The following is a 14,787-nucleotide window of genomic DNA, read 5'->3' as shown; positions in this document are numbered from 1 at the left end:
GTTGGAACATTTACAGACCTTCACTGAGCGGTAATTGTTGGACAAAAGCACTTGTGGAATTGAAAGGGAGAAACACAAGGAGTGGTTTTGTCCTGGAGTTCACTACTACTGATGTTTGGAGTGTGCTTTATCTCATCACCGACCCCCCCAACCTTTACAATAACCCCGGCCTAACCTGTGACCTCTAACCCCGAATGTGAAACTTGACCTACTGAACCTCGACGATTAGCAGACAAACCGAGTCATCCATTTACGGTCGTGTGACACCTTGCAGGCCTGCGGTGTTTCACTCCTCACATGGACTGATGTTCAAAACTTAGGAGGATGATGAAGAGTAATGTTGACGTATCAGGAGGGGGGAGTTAAGTCCGTGTGGCTGTTTTCGTTAATGTGGCACTCCACTAATGCAAGGAATCTCAAACAACCTGAAAGTTGAACTAGTGAAACCTCTGATTTTTACTGCAATACTGGAAATCAAACTGAATGGACTTGATAGATTTAGGGTGATCTTGACATTCTGTATCAAAGTACCGTGTCATTACTTCAGGTCCCACCCACATGTTTCCAAAAGACTTCTGTCGATTACCTAAATCACGCGCACATGCACGGCGAGGCGTGACAGAACACATAGTCATCTTCTCACATTGCACCAAGGTCATGTCCCTCATTTCAGCTGGAATGAACAGTAAAAAAAAAAACCCACTCAATTAAAGAGCGAGCTGGAGAACCCTCACAGTACAGCAGATTATTAAGAGACCATGTAGGCAAAAGGTGCGGCGAATTCATAAAAGCCCATAACACGGGCTGAATAGAAATGACACATGAATAAGTTGCGGGATTGTTTGATTAGACAAATTAGTGTCTTCATAATAGAGGACAAATCGCTTTATTCACTAGGAAGGGTTTTCAATGCTTTCATGCAATTATTAAATGACGTTAAAGCTAATTATGAATCCTCCTGTTAAACACTCAGACCAATTTGACTTTTGATGAATAAGTCTTCATTTGAATAAATTAATGAAATTTCAATTGTAGATGTGGTTCACGTTTAGGTTGAGATTGGCCTTCAAGTTGTGAGATGTGTTCGCTATTGTTGGACGGCCTGAATTTCTTTGTTCTTGTGTGAAATTCCAGGAGGTATTTCTTCAAATTTTTCTAACAACCAATAAAAACTTTAAAAACAAACATTATTACTGTGACGCAGGTAATAAGAAGTGCAACAACGGTCCAGGGTACTAATGTCATTGCTAGAATGTTAGTTCAAAGTACTTGAGCAGGTGAGTTTTTGCCAATAATTTTGTCCGTTTATAAAATATTTTTGGTAACTTTCAAGTTACAAGTCCTGAATCATCTTTTGATTCATGTTATTCCTTGAAAAACATTTACATTATCAATGGGTGATTTAAGTAGCGCTTTTCCAGCCTTTAACACCAATGTACGCCAACTCCAGCATTCATATAAAAATGACCAAACTCCTATTCATTATAGTTATACTCCAGGTCTACGTGTGGCAGTGTAGTTGTCAGTGAAACAGATGGCAACAGAAATGTTGCTGGTGTGTACAATAAGAGGCTAGTAAAAATGGAGGGAGTAAAATGAGTGGATAAATTAAATAGCTAGTCAACTGGCAACAAGGAAGAACACGTCATTCGTGCAATAACTCACCTTTTACCTCGGCCTCCGTCACATGACTGTTTTTTAAAAATCACGTCAAGTATTTAAACAAGCATTCAGTTCAAACATTGAACCAACCTGGCAATCAGTTTCTGGCACAGGGGAATACTCCTTTCAACAATATTGTTACAATTACATCACGTTTTTGGACCCAAGACCAAACTGATTACACAATATTATACGTTTCATTTTTCTGGTGTGAGTGAAACTTATGTTTCCATTGCATACTGATAAACCCAGTCATACACTAGTGGAGCAGAGCATTTTTTTACAAGTACAAAATGAAAAGGGATGTACAAAAAAAAGAAACCGCCAGCCCTTTAAATTAAAGGATGGCCTTCATAAGAAAGCCCTGTTTGAAAAACCCACTGATATGAGTATCAGTGTCTTGGTGCATGTGGAGTCAAGAATCTCTGATTAGAGGTGTGCAGATCTCCTGGGACTCGCTACAGAAGTGGTCCTAATAGGATCTGATGTTTTTGGCCCGGGGCGCCGCGCTCTGCTGTGCACCGCCAAGGCGTTGCCAGGGAACTGCACTGGTACGCCGGCTGTGAAGTACTCAGCTGGCTCCTGGTAGGTAGTGGCTGCTGCTTTTGATAGAGGACTGCTTAAATGTTGGTGCGCGAGCCTGCCATAAATGGTCAATGGTTGAATGGCTCGATGTAGACCACTCAGCACTATGGAAATGTAGGCATGCAACTCACAAGGAACTAATAAAATACTCAACCTACACCTTTTTTCATTGTTTTTTAGTTTTTCACTAATTCGTGCAGAAGTTTATCGCCTGACCTTCATTTCACTTCACTTTACAACACTGTAACTTATTTTTTTTTTTTTACCTGTTGACAGCACCGTTACAGCTCATTTCGAGCACATCTGATAACAGCACGTATTAAAACTTATACTGTAATCAACAGCAGATGTCCTCAGTCGAGAGCTGTTGTCACAGATGACGGTGAATCATCGGCTGTGTGTGAAGTCAAGCTATACACAAGACACTCAGAAAAACGATCGTATATCACAACAACTGACGTCAGAAAGTCTCAGGAATGAAGTCAGGCAGCCAAGAATGTCCCATTGTTCTGATAGTGCGGAGGCAGCTCGGAGAGGTTACTATTAGTCTCAGGAAGAAGACAGGAGGTTAGGACTTTGATAGTTTGGCAAGAAGCTTTTGGATGACTAACTTTTTCTCAAGAAACATCCTCAGATTTGTCTGAAACTACTTTTATATAGAACCTGTCATGTGAAAAGAGATGTACTTTTATCCCTAGCTTTGAAGTATGTGGTTATTCTTGTTACCGACCCCAATCAGGTTGTATTTAGCATTTCAGGATTTCAGGCTCTTTCAAGAACTTTTTTACCGTCACATTATCAGTTCTATCAGCTGTCAGCAACTGTCCTTGCTCCCGTCCGATTGATGCCATCCTCTTAGGACTCTTTGTTCCTGCGTAACTCTACATAAAGAAGGCACTCAGTGGGTTTTATTGACACTGGTCTACCCTGCTGGGTTTAACTCTGATAAGATAAGAGGAAGTTACGGCAGGAGTGAAGTTTTATGGCTGGATGAGCAGTTTTTGGTGCTTGCCAGTGATTGCGTTCCCAGTTGCTAAGCTCCTTTGTTTGTGTGTTGCTCCGCTGCCGTCTTCAGTGGTGCGTATCAGGTTACATGTGGGAATGAGGTATAGTGTTGGTTCAGCAGTTCCGTTCATCCCCTGAGTTTGTGGATCCTTCACTAAATGAATCTGGGAGAGCAGAATCCTGTCACCGTAATTGCAAAATCAACCCTAAAGATGATCGGATCCAAATTGGATCACAAGAGTGAGACATTATAAGATTGTGTGATCAGTGATGTCATGTTTGGGGGGTCAGTGACTGGAAATTAGCTTAACTGCACACACTGCATTGTTTGGTTTGAAGGTCTCCAGTGCACTCTAGCAATTATCTTCAAATACCAAGCCAACTTTAATAAGGTGAAAATTCCTGGTGAGATTAGTTAAGCTTTAGGTGAGAAAATCCTCAAATTTTAGTGTTCCCAGTGTGTTTTCCCCCGCTTTTAATGGTAAAGATGCTTGTTTATATTAAGTTGTGTGAACATGGTCGGTTTTCTAAATAGAGGACACATGGCGTCATTAAAAATACATCTGCGAACAATCGTCTCTTGCTGTGATTCTTCATGTAGGACAGAAGCATCCACAATTATGTGTAATAGATACGTTCTTTCTCTTGTTTCATTGCCTCCAAAAAACCAGATCTCCATTGGTTAACTGTCACACGGGGTCTCGGCGCTTGCGTCTTTTTGCATTCCTGTTAACAAAAATGTCGACATGGGTGCTAATGCATCTCCATTTGTTTACAGAGAAACTGCTGTTCTTAGCAGAGCGTTAAAATGGTGACAGTTTTGGGTTATTTCGCCCATGTGTTGTGTGTCCTAAATCTCACTGTAAGACAGTGCTGGGATATTACTACCAACCTGCAAATAGTCACACATTTTTAGTCGAGTTTCTATGTAAAGTATGAAAACAGGAACATGTTTTTGAATTAAAAAAGTTTCCAATGTGGTAAATTTGGCTCCATGGTTAGTCCCACTGTTTGAATATATTATAACTGAGCCTTTTTCATGAAGTTAGAGCTAATATAATATATGAAAATAAAGCTTGCGTGATAGAAAAGAACATTTTTCTTTTCAAAAACATGTTAAGGTTTCATTTTTTCAGAAAACTTTTCTAACATGTTGGTTAAATATGTTTTTGTTTCTTAAAAGAAAACAACGTGAACAATACATGGCACATAAAGTCTTAATGTATCAAAAGTGATTCAAATTAAAAGTCAAATAATTCAAATTAAAAGTAATATATTATTTAAATTATTTATTTATTTTTTTTTAAAGTATTTGTCAGAAGGTCAAATAAAGATTCCGTTTTGAAATAATTTGAATTTTCTGGCAATTATTTCATGGTTCAGGCTTCATGGTAATATTAATACATCTTTAGCGCAGGCATGCCAACTTCTTTTCTAGACCAGGGACAACTTGACTCCCAAAAAAGCACACGCATTAATCACCTAGCGCTCAATAAATCGACAATTTTCACAATTTACAGCCGTAAGGGAGAGCTTTTCCACAATCTGTCACTTTGCACACGCATTGTTGTCCTGTTTTGGCATCTTCGAGGGGAAAAACAGTCCTGCACTTTCCGTGACACAAGTGAGGCAATCTCCATCTCCAAACTGAAAAGCTTCCATTCTATAGTCTGTATTTCTTTGATTTTACCATTTTACATAGACCAGTGTTTCTCATATGGGGGTACGCAATGGCACTTCAGGGGGTACTTGAGAGAGAGAGAGAGCGGAAAATTAACACTTGAAAGTATTATAAATATGGGGTTTTATGATGTTTATTTTTGGTTATAAATAATAGTCACACTGAATATTACCAGCAACTCACAAAACGTACACAAAAACACACAAAATACGATAAAAATATACTGAATAATGAAAAGAACAGACGTACAACAACAAAATACACAAAATGACACCTAAAACGCACACACAAAACGACAACAAAGACACACTGAGAGAAAAATACACAAGATCGCTACAAAATACACAAAAATAACAGAGAAACATACAAAACGACACCAAAAACACACACAGGTATTAATTTAAACAATACCAACAACACAAAAAACAACAACAAAAACACGCAAAATATGATAAAAATATACTGAATAATAAAAAGAACAGACGTACAACAACAAAATACACAAAATCACACCAAAACACACACAATGAGAGAATAATTTATATAATACCAACAACACACAAAAACGACAACAAAAACACACAAAATAAGAGGAAAATATACTGAATAATAAAAAGAACAGACAAACAACGACAAAATGACACCAAAAAACATACACACTAAGAGAGAAAAATACTTACTATTACCAGTGACACAAAATGACAACAGAGACACTAAAAAATAAAAACAGAAAATATAAAAATACACAAGATTGCTACAAATACACAAAAAAAACAGAGAAACATACAAAACAACATGAGAAACAACCAAACACCAAAAACACACACTGAGATAGAATAATTTAAATAATACCAAGAACCCAGAAAAACAACAACAAAAACACAGAAAAATATACTGACTAACAAACAGAACAGACAAGCAACAACAAAATGATGCAAAAACACACAAATAATGACAGAAATGATCTTGATTAGAACATGAACTGAAAATACAAGGATCAGTCTTGGTCCTACATCACGAGGGAGTAACAGGAAATGCTAAAAACTATAGAAAAAAATGTATTCAGGAGGCACTAAATATTGTTTCTTTCCACTCATTTAAAAATGAGTTTTTTTTTTTTTAACATGTATGTCATCACTCATTCATTCCGTCCTTATGCTCTACAGTTGTTTTTTGTTCTGAGCAAAACGTAGTAGTCAGACAATGGGACATAAGGGGTGTACTTGCATTCAAAAATGAGAGAAAGTGGGTACTTGAGCCAAAATCCTAATCTAAATCTCTCGATTTAACATTTATGGTTTTTAATCTCTGTGGACAAAAACAAAATATTAATCTGAAATATTTGCACTCAAAGACCTCAAGGGCACAAGGCTCAAGCTTTTAGCAGTGAGACGCAGTCATGCTAACAGCTACTTTAGCGAGTAGCGCCTCAGCGGCAGATGTATACTTTGTAATTTCCCCAGCAATCCCTGCTCAAGTTGCAAGTTCAAAAGTTCAAAAGCAAAACAGAGGCTAGAGCTGTGAGGGGAGAGTTGTCACCAAACAGCAGAAGGTTGAACACAATACTTCTACTGTAGAGAGAGTGCATCTGTAAACTCTACTAGATTACGTTATCCTAAAGGCCGAGCCAGGTACCCATTTACCTCCTCGTCCTGGTTCCTTCCTAACCTCATCTGTGGCTGTTACAGCTATATATAACTGCTGGAGGTTAATGAAAAATACATGTCTTCCTTATCTATTCCTCAGGTCCGGACCTTGTTCGTCAGTGGCTTACCGCTGGATATTAAACCTCGGGAGCTCTACCTCCTCTTCAGACCATTTAAGGTATGTTTGTGTGTGTTTTAATGGATAGGCTAGCAGCTATTCTTAGCCACTTTCTTTCCAGCAGTCAATTGGATCTCCATTAATGGTGATGAAATAAATGGCAATGGAAACTCTCAAGTGTCCGCGTTCCTAAAGCTAGCGTTCAATCAACGTCCTGGTCCCCGAGAAGCTTACATGGAAAAAAAAAAGTGGCTTGATGGCTTCCTTGTGTAAACTGAGCTTTAGAGTATTCGTCACAAACACGACTTGTTCCAGAGATCAGTTGAGAATGTATGTTAAGGTTTCATTTATTCAGACATCTTTTTTCATGAATGTTAAGTTGAGGTTTAGTTTATTCAGACAAGGTTTTTCAGGATTTTTTTTAATTTTTTATTTCCTGACATATTTCGACTGTCAACTGCCAGTCTTCGTCAGACTAACATATTATTCAAAAAGAAGACTAGATGAATCTTGCTGGATCGGTTATATGGAAGTGAAGAGAAAACTTCAAAGGAACCATCAAAGGCTTTCAGCAGAACTCCTCCGATGAAGACTGGCAGTTGACAGTCGAAACATGTCAGGAGATAAACATTTCCTGAAAAACCTTGTCTGAATAAACAAAAGCTCAACTTAACGTACTATTCAAAAAGAAGACAAAATTAATCTTGCTTGAACTGCTAGTCTTTGTTTGTTGATTTGTCTGCTGATTGCTTTCATGTTTCCTTTGATCTTTTCTTGACTTCTGCCTAGAAATTCACACAAGATTCTTTTTGTCTTCTTTTTGAATACTATGTTAAGGTGTCATTTATTCAAACAACTGTTCCTTAGGAAATCCACTTTGATCTCCTGACATGTTTCGACTAACAACATAAAATAAATAATGAATAAATGGAACCTTAACATACTATTCATGAAGATTCTTGCTAGAATTAGGTCAAGATATAGGCTGTTTGGATGTTTGCCCAAGAATAATGCATCAGGGTTACTGTTTAATAGCATAATGGCACATTGTTTGTATTTAATCCCACTGTAAGAAAATTCTCATGCTGAATATTGTTTATTTATAGAAAATAAAAAAATTAAATCCAAATCACAGAAACCAATGAAAAAAATACACAATGACCTCATGAGATTAAAAAAAAAACCCAAAGCAATAAAATAACACCTGACAAAATGACAAAGTCAATAGCACAAACAAAAAGAAAATACACAAAACACATCAAGATAAATACACAAAAATACAAATTATGCCACTTCAGGAAGTGTCATTATTTTTCGCAATATTTATTAAAAGCACTTTGAGCAGCATTCTTTGTATGAGAAGCGCTTATTTAAAATAAACAAAATAGATTTAATTTGATGAAAATTATATCATGAGTTTTGGAAGCAATAAATCTAGGATTAATCAAGTTAGACTCAACTTTCCAGTTTGCGTGTTCCGCTCAAGAGATCAAAGACGCAACCTTTTTTTTTTTTTTTTTTTTTTTTTTAGAAATAGTTGTAGTAATGTTTTTAACTGGAACAAAAGAAAGGGAAGTACATTTGTAATTGTAAACCTTCATCTAAAGGTAAAACACAGGTTTTTTTTTTTTATCAGATATGATTTTTAATTTCATTTGAACAGAAAGCTGGTTCACTCATACTGCTCTGGTCAGAAAGAAGTAGGGAGCTCGTCCAGCCAACAATCTCATTAGTCGATCTGCCCTTCAATGTGCCAGCGTTGGTACTGTAGCTCCCTCACTGTTAGAAAAAAAAACCAAAAAAAAACACTGATGCCCTTGACACGCAAAAGCTTTCTCGTCCATTTCTTGGCAGCAATCACTTAATTTTCAAAGCTGTTCCACCAGCATCTCATTCACCTGGACCTGGTCTAAAACTGGCAACATGGCAGACATCCAGAATGTGGTCTGTTTATCAATAGTTTATTCCCCTACTTAATAGCTTTTAAAAGCTGACATTACTTTGTAAATACAAAGCTTATCAAAAAATGAACAAAATGACCCCAGAAGACAAAAACACACAAAATTATGGATCCATACACAAAATGACAGAAAAATACACAAATTGAATCCAAAACATAGAAACCTGTGACAAAAGTATACAATGATCTCAGAAGATTTAAAAAAAAATAACACACAAATAACAAAATAAATAGCCCAAACAAAGGGAAAATACACAATGACTTCACACGTAAAACACCAAGAAAATACACAAAATTAGTCCAAAAATACACAAAACATAAAAAAAAATACAGAAAAGCCTTTGTTTTTTTTCACATTATTAGTTCTCACGTTGGTCATTATTAAATGCTGACATGAATGTTAATAATGTGACCCTTGGACCCTCTCTACTCTAATAATAAAATAAAAATAATAATAAATGCCACTTCAGTTTGAGGACGTGAATTGCGTTTTTTCAAATTGTTTTCCACGATCATGGAAAATCAAAGCCGCTACATAAACATATGTATAGCGTTCATCTAAACACATCTAACAATCTTAAAGTATGAAATAGTCCCAGACTATATTGAACCGTCTTGGGTGGAGATGTTGTTTCATTGGGTGTCATTAGTTATAGTAGCTACAACACTGTAATCCTTCTCTGCTCTTTCTGAGCGAGTCTTCTGTGTCGTTGTGTGTTCCATTAAATACAAGAACCTGAAAAATATCAACGCAACCAAAAGGATTTGTCTTTGACTTTGGGCCGTTTGTAAAAAAAAAAATGTGCATTTATAGTTGGCGTAAACGTAAAACACGTCTGTAGAGATCTATCTAACAAATTTGGGAAAAAAATGCATTATAATAATCGTTTGTTTTTTCTTTGTTCCAGGGCTACGAAGGCTCCTTGATAAAGCTCACTTCCAAACAGGTATGCTAATGACATACTAAGGATTTAATAGAAGCTACTGTATGATGATGACCAGTTTTATTTTGGCAGTTTAATATTCAGGATTATCCCCTTTTGTCAGGAATACCTATAATAATAATAATAGAAAGCAATAGGTTGGTACTGGGGAAAATGTTGGAATGGTTTGCCTTTGGCAGTTGGAAGGAAGCAGTGATTGTACTCGACTCGACTGGCAACTCGTGGGAGCTTCCAGAATGGGAATTAGGATGAGAAATAAGTTTTCAGGTATCGGAAACAAGCGATTTGCCGTTTTGATGCTGGTGTTCTGCCTCAGGGCGACTGGAAATGAGCTCAACATACCGTAGTTGTGCCCACACTTTAGTTAGATTCTACATTTAGCTACATGTCTATACATGCACTGTTTAGTCATTTTCACCAAACATGTCAGTTAAAGCGGATTAAGGGTGATTTTGATTGACTTGAAAAATTCCTCTGAACATTTGATCTTTATTGGTATTTAGTATGTATGTTGTACTGTATGCAGGGAAACACTGTATGCTTGGTGTCTCTTGTGCAATTTACATATTAAACATGTCTATAAAAACATTGCAGTTTGCCACGTTTCTGCACATTCCTCATTAATGCATTGCTTTGGCAATTTGCTGGTTGAAGTATTCAAGCGTTTGTGTAACATATAATAAAATAGAATACCCTTTTATTGTCATTACACAGTAATGCAATTAAATTGGGTGTTCATGTCCAAACAGTGTGCAAAAAATAAATATAGGAGCTATTTAGAGAAGATAAAATAATAATAAAATGTGTGTTAAATATTTACAGATGACACATTAAAAAATAGAGATATACTGTAATGGTTTATTTAAGATCTATCATGATATTTTTGTGACAATATTAATAATATTTGGGCATCAGTTAACACTACATGTAGTTGTAATAAATGTCAGACCAACTGACTGACTTGTGATGTGCATTTTTTATTTATTTTTTTAAAACTATAACTCATATGTTGTTACTAAAAAATTATGTTTCAACTTGTTTTTGGTAAAAAAAGAAAATGTGATATCATTGCAATCGAATCGCAATATGTAATAAATCATAATCGCAATCTGATTAGAATCGGCACCAAAGTATCGTGATAAAATCGAATTGGGACAAAAGCATATCGTCCCAGCCCTAGTCTTTAATGTATTTATTATCAGTCTTTCTTTATTTATAGTAGTTCAAGTGTGAGCCCCCACACACACACACAAAAAAGTAGCTACAACTAACGACTTTTTTCATATCCGACTCGTCATTATTAGTTGAATAATCAGTTCATCAATTTAACAAAATCAAACAACAGAGCTGTGACTACGGAGGAAACGATAAACCTTCCCTGGGCTGAAATAAGAAAGTGCATCATTGGTTTGCCTCTTTTGCACGAATCCATCCATGGAATTTTTATTCTTCTTCTTAGTGGTGCTGCAAAAAAATGAAATAAAGATAATTAAAATAATCAATGAACTAGATGCAGTGTTTCTCAAATGGTGGTACGCGATGGAACTACAGGGGGTACTTGAGAGAGAGAGTGGGAAATTAACAAATGAAAAACATTACAAATATGGGGTTTATGATGTTTTTTTCTAGTTTAAAAATTCTAATCATAATAATGATCTTGGTTAGAACATGAACTAAAAAAAAATACAAGGGTCAGTTTTTGCAGGAGACATTGTTGGGGTCAATTACATTTATTAGTTACAATTATGCCTTCAATTACTCCTGTTCAATTACGATTACAGTGACCGCCATTTTTGCCATTTACAATTTAATTGCAATTATTTTTTATCCTCAGTAAAGCAATTACAATTACATTCTCACCTACTATTGTCAAATAACAATGAATTATAATGACTAATAAGCTTTCTGTTAGCATCTCGTATGATCCTAAATCAGCTGTAAAATACACTAGAAAAATATATCTATCATCTAATTTCTTTCCTATCTATTGGTTACATTGTTAGGCTTATTAATTAATGAAAATATGGGTTTTAATATTTTTAGCGTGGGCGTCTGAGGTGTTTTTGTCACTATATACCTCAATTTCAATGTTTTTAAATGGTAGAATGTGGTAAAGCTTGATATGGAACATATTTTAATAATTAACTACATACGTGTAGAACTGTACATAGAACTATGACATGGTTCCCCAGTTTAGTGTTAAATAATAGACAATTTTTAATGGACTTTTCATGGCAATTACAATTAAAAAATCAATTATCTAAACTAACATACAATTTAATTATGATTACAACAGCAACAGATTTTTAAAATTACAATTACGATTATAATTATGCCATAATTGTAATTAATTATCAACTACACAATTACAATTATGATTGACCCCAACCCTGGGTTAAGGAGATGACCAGAATAAAAATAATAGAAATAAATACTGTTTCATTCCACTTATTTACAAAGTTAGATTGATTAAAGCTTGTTATCACTAATTAAATCCACCATTATGCTATATTGTGGTTTTTTCATTGTATCAAATTGGGTACTTGGATTCAGTAATAAGAAAAAGGGGGTACTTGAGCCAAAAACCTTTGAGAACAACTAATCTAGAATACTTTTTTTAACAAAAGTAAAGTATCCAACAGGTCCCAGCTGAAGTCTTGACTTGGTGCTGAAATCTCTCTGCTTAAGGAGCATAACAACATTGTACTGTGTAAATGAATTTAACGCCCTTATATGGTCAGAGTGAGTAGCTCAGTTGCTAATGCTAGCATTGAGGAATCTAGCATTAACTGACATGCTCCCATAGTAGGTGAGGTTCTATTTCACACACATTGCAGGATGTGTTAATGGGAAACATTCTCTAAATCTAAAATTTCACTGATAAAAATGTAAGATTTGGTGAGATTTTGATGCTTGTTTTGTGTTTTTTTTTCGACAGTGTCATGCATTCCTGGGCTGTTCTATTAGTTCAAAAGTTGAACATTTTCCCAGGAGTATCCACAAACAAACGATTACAGGCATTTATCTTGAACTTTTGTTATATTTTGAAGAATGTGGATTTAATGATCAGTTTAAAAAAATAAAAAACCTAAAAAGGTGGTTCGTCCACGCTTGTTTTTTTTTTTTGTTTGGCTTGTTCTTGGTGAGTAGTTACAGCTTCCCTCTGTCATTGCCGTCTTTACGGTGAACGTCAACTGACACTAATGTTCATGTTCAGCTTTACACACACCTCATTCTGTCTGTGAATTATAACGATGACAGTGACGGAGCAAATCAATTGATCTCGTCCTCATCCAGTCCAAGAAAAACTGGCAGCCATCTCCATATATAGCAACAACCAGATCCCAGACCCCTTCTATTTATATTCCTGCTATGCTTCCTCCTTCTGACGTCTTCACTTTGTCCTTCTTTGTGTTTCTTCTACAACCCCCCCCACCCCTCCTTCCTCCTCCTCTTTCTCCTCCTCCTTTTCTCCATCGACTGATTCAAAATTCCCATAACTCCTCGGCTGCTCTTCCAGATCACATGCAGCCGTGTGACCCCATGGGAGCGACATGTTTAGAGTTTTCTCCGAACGTCCCCATTTGCACATACATAAACTCCCAAAAATATCTGTTCTCTGTTTGTGTCTACAAGTCAGATTTATTTATTTATTTATTTATTTATTGCAGCTACACCTGCAACCTTGTCTTGTTGTCTTTAGCTATAGGACGCTAGCTGAATACAAACCAAGCACTGGCGACATGGAAGTGAACAGCAACACCATGGTTTTAACCTTTTTTTTTACTTCAAGTTTTAGACATAAGGCTGACATTATGCTGTCATTAGCATTAATGAAGTGTCATAAAGGTTGTTTTGAAGTGTCATAAAGGTTGTTTTTAAGTGTCGTTTGCTAAATTATGACACCTTTAGAGCTATGTTGGCGTTTTTGGGGTTAGGTCGAGAGATCCGGTGGGGTTAGGTAGGGATAGAGCAGTGGTTCTCAACCTTTTCAGCCCCGCAACCCCCAAAAATAAAGGTTCCAGAGAGTGGGGACCCCCACTGAACCTGAAGGTGGTTGAACACAGACATGAACATTAAAGAACAGCCATGTGGAGACAAGGTCATCTATAAGTGGGCATGAAGGGGAGATATTTTTGGGGCCCATCCATAAAGTCAACAAAATGATGGTCCATTGTTCTATGAATCTGTGATAACCACATTTATTTATTGATCTGAATTATATCCACTGTTATTTGGGAAGTTTATTATTATTTTGGCCACAGTATATAGTCATCTTAAACATGTAAATTCTTGTTTTAATTAGATATAAAATGGGTTGAAAGTGACCAAGAACTGAACAATTGGTTTACACTGTCAAATAATGGGCATGAAAAATGGTGAATGTGGTTAAATTGGCAAAAATAAGCATGAAATATGGTGAAAAGAGGTTAAAGTGACAATAATATCAACGTATGCACCATTAGGCGGGGAAAGTGGTGGAAAGGGTTTAGAAGTGCCAAAAATGTCTTGAAAGTGGAAAAAATGTGCAGAAAAGGCATTTAAATTTGGAAGGGAAGTGGTAGAAATGGGAGTCATGTAACAAAAATTCATTAAAAGAGCAAAAAGGGGCATCTGACGACCCCCTCCCACTGTCTCACGACCCCATTGCTGAGATCCCTTGGATTACGGTATGGTAGGCTTAGGGATAGTAGGAAAACGAAAATACAATGCTGCATTTTAAAGGAGTCAATGGAGTTAGTGCAGCAGCAGAGAGTTGTTTAATTATACCTGCTGTGCTAGTGCTAGCGCTGCTAAGTGCATCAAAGACACGGCATTGCTTGAGTATAATGCCATGTTGTGTGTGTGTGTGTGACCAAATGTTTGGACAAATTGGTTGTGAATTTCAGGTGACGATCCCCAAGGTGTCGTCCTACTTTGTCAAATGCAGCAGCTCAGCTCACCTCTGCTGTTGTCTGTAGCAACTTGTGTCTGTGACGTCATTGCAAATTTGCGAGTGGGGTATGTTTGTTTACAGTGGCGGCGCAGCAGAATCGTAAAGGGTTTTTGTTAGCTTAACAATGCGCCTCCCTAAGGGTTAGGGCAGGGGTGTCAAACTCTTTTTATCTCAGGGGCCAAATACAGAACACTTAGATCTCAAGTGGGCCACAGATTTTATGCAAGGAAACAAGTAATTTCAACATTAT

At 36.5% G+C, this 14,787-nt stretch overlaps 1 protein-coding gene across 2 annotated transcripts in view; it reads left to right on the top strand.

The window, feature by feature from the left end:
• The window catches only part of LOC114480338 (RNA-binding protein with multiple splicing-like), a 49,039-nt gene that overhangs the window by 11,274 nt on the left and 22,978 nt on the right, over positions 1-14,787 (top strand). For both annotated transcript variants that reach the window (XR_003676088.1, XM_028474414.1), the window contains exons 2-3: positions 6,680-6,757; positions 9,566-9,604. Coding sequence is in view for 1 of the 2 variants with exons in the window: in XM_028474414.1 (XP_028330215.1) it covers positions 6,680-6,757; positions 9,566-9,604 (117 nt within the window). In the remaining variant the exon portion in view is untranslated. The remainder of the gene's footprint in view (positions 1-6,679; positions 6,758-9,565; positions 9,605-14,787) is intronic.

Source organism: Gouania willdenowi, chromosome 18 (genome assembly GCF_900634775.1).
Source record: "Gouania willdenowi chromosome 18, fGouWil2.1, whole genome shotgun sequence".
Taxonomy (NCBI): domain Eukaryota; kingdom Metazoa; phylum Chordata; class Actinopteri; order Blenniiformes; family Gobiesocidae; genus Gouania; species Gouania willdenowi.
The sequence above is the reverse complement of the archived record's forward strand: the minus strand, read 5'-3'. Positions and strand labels throughout refer to the sequence as shown.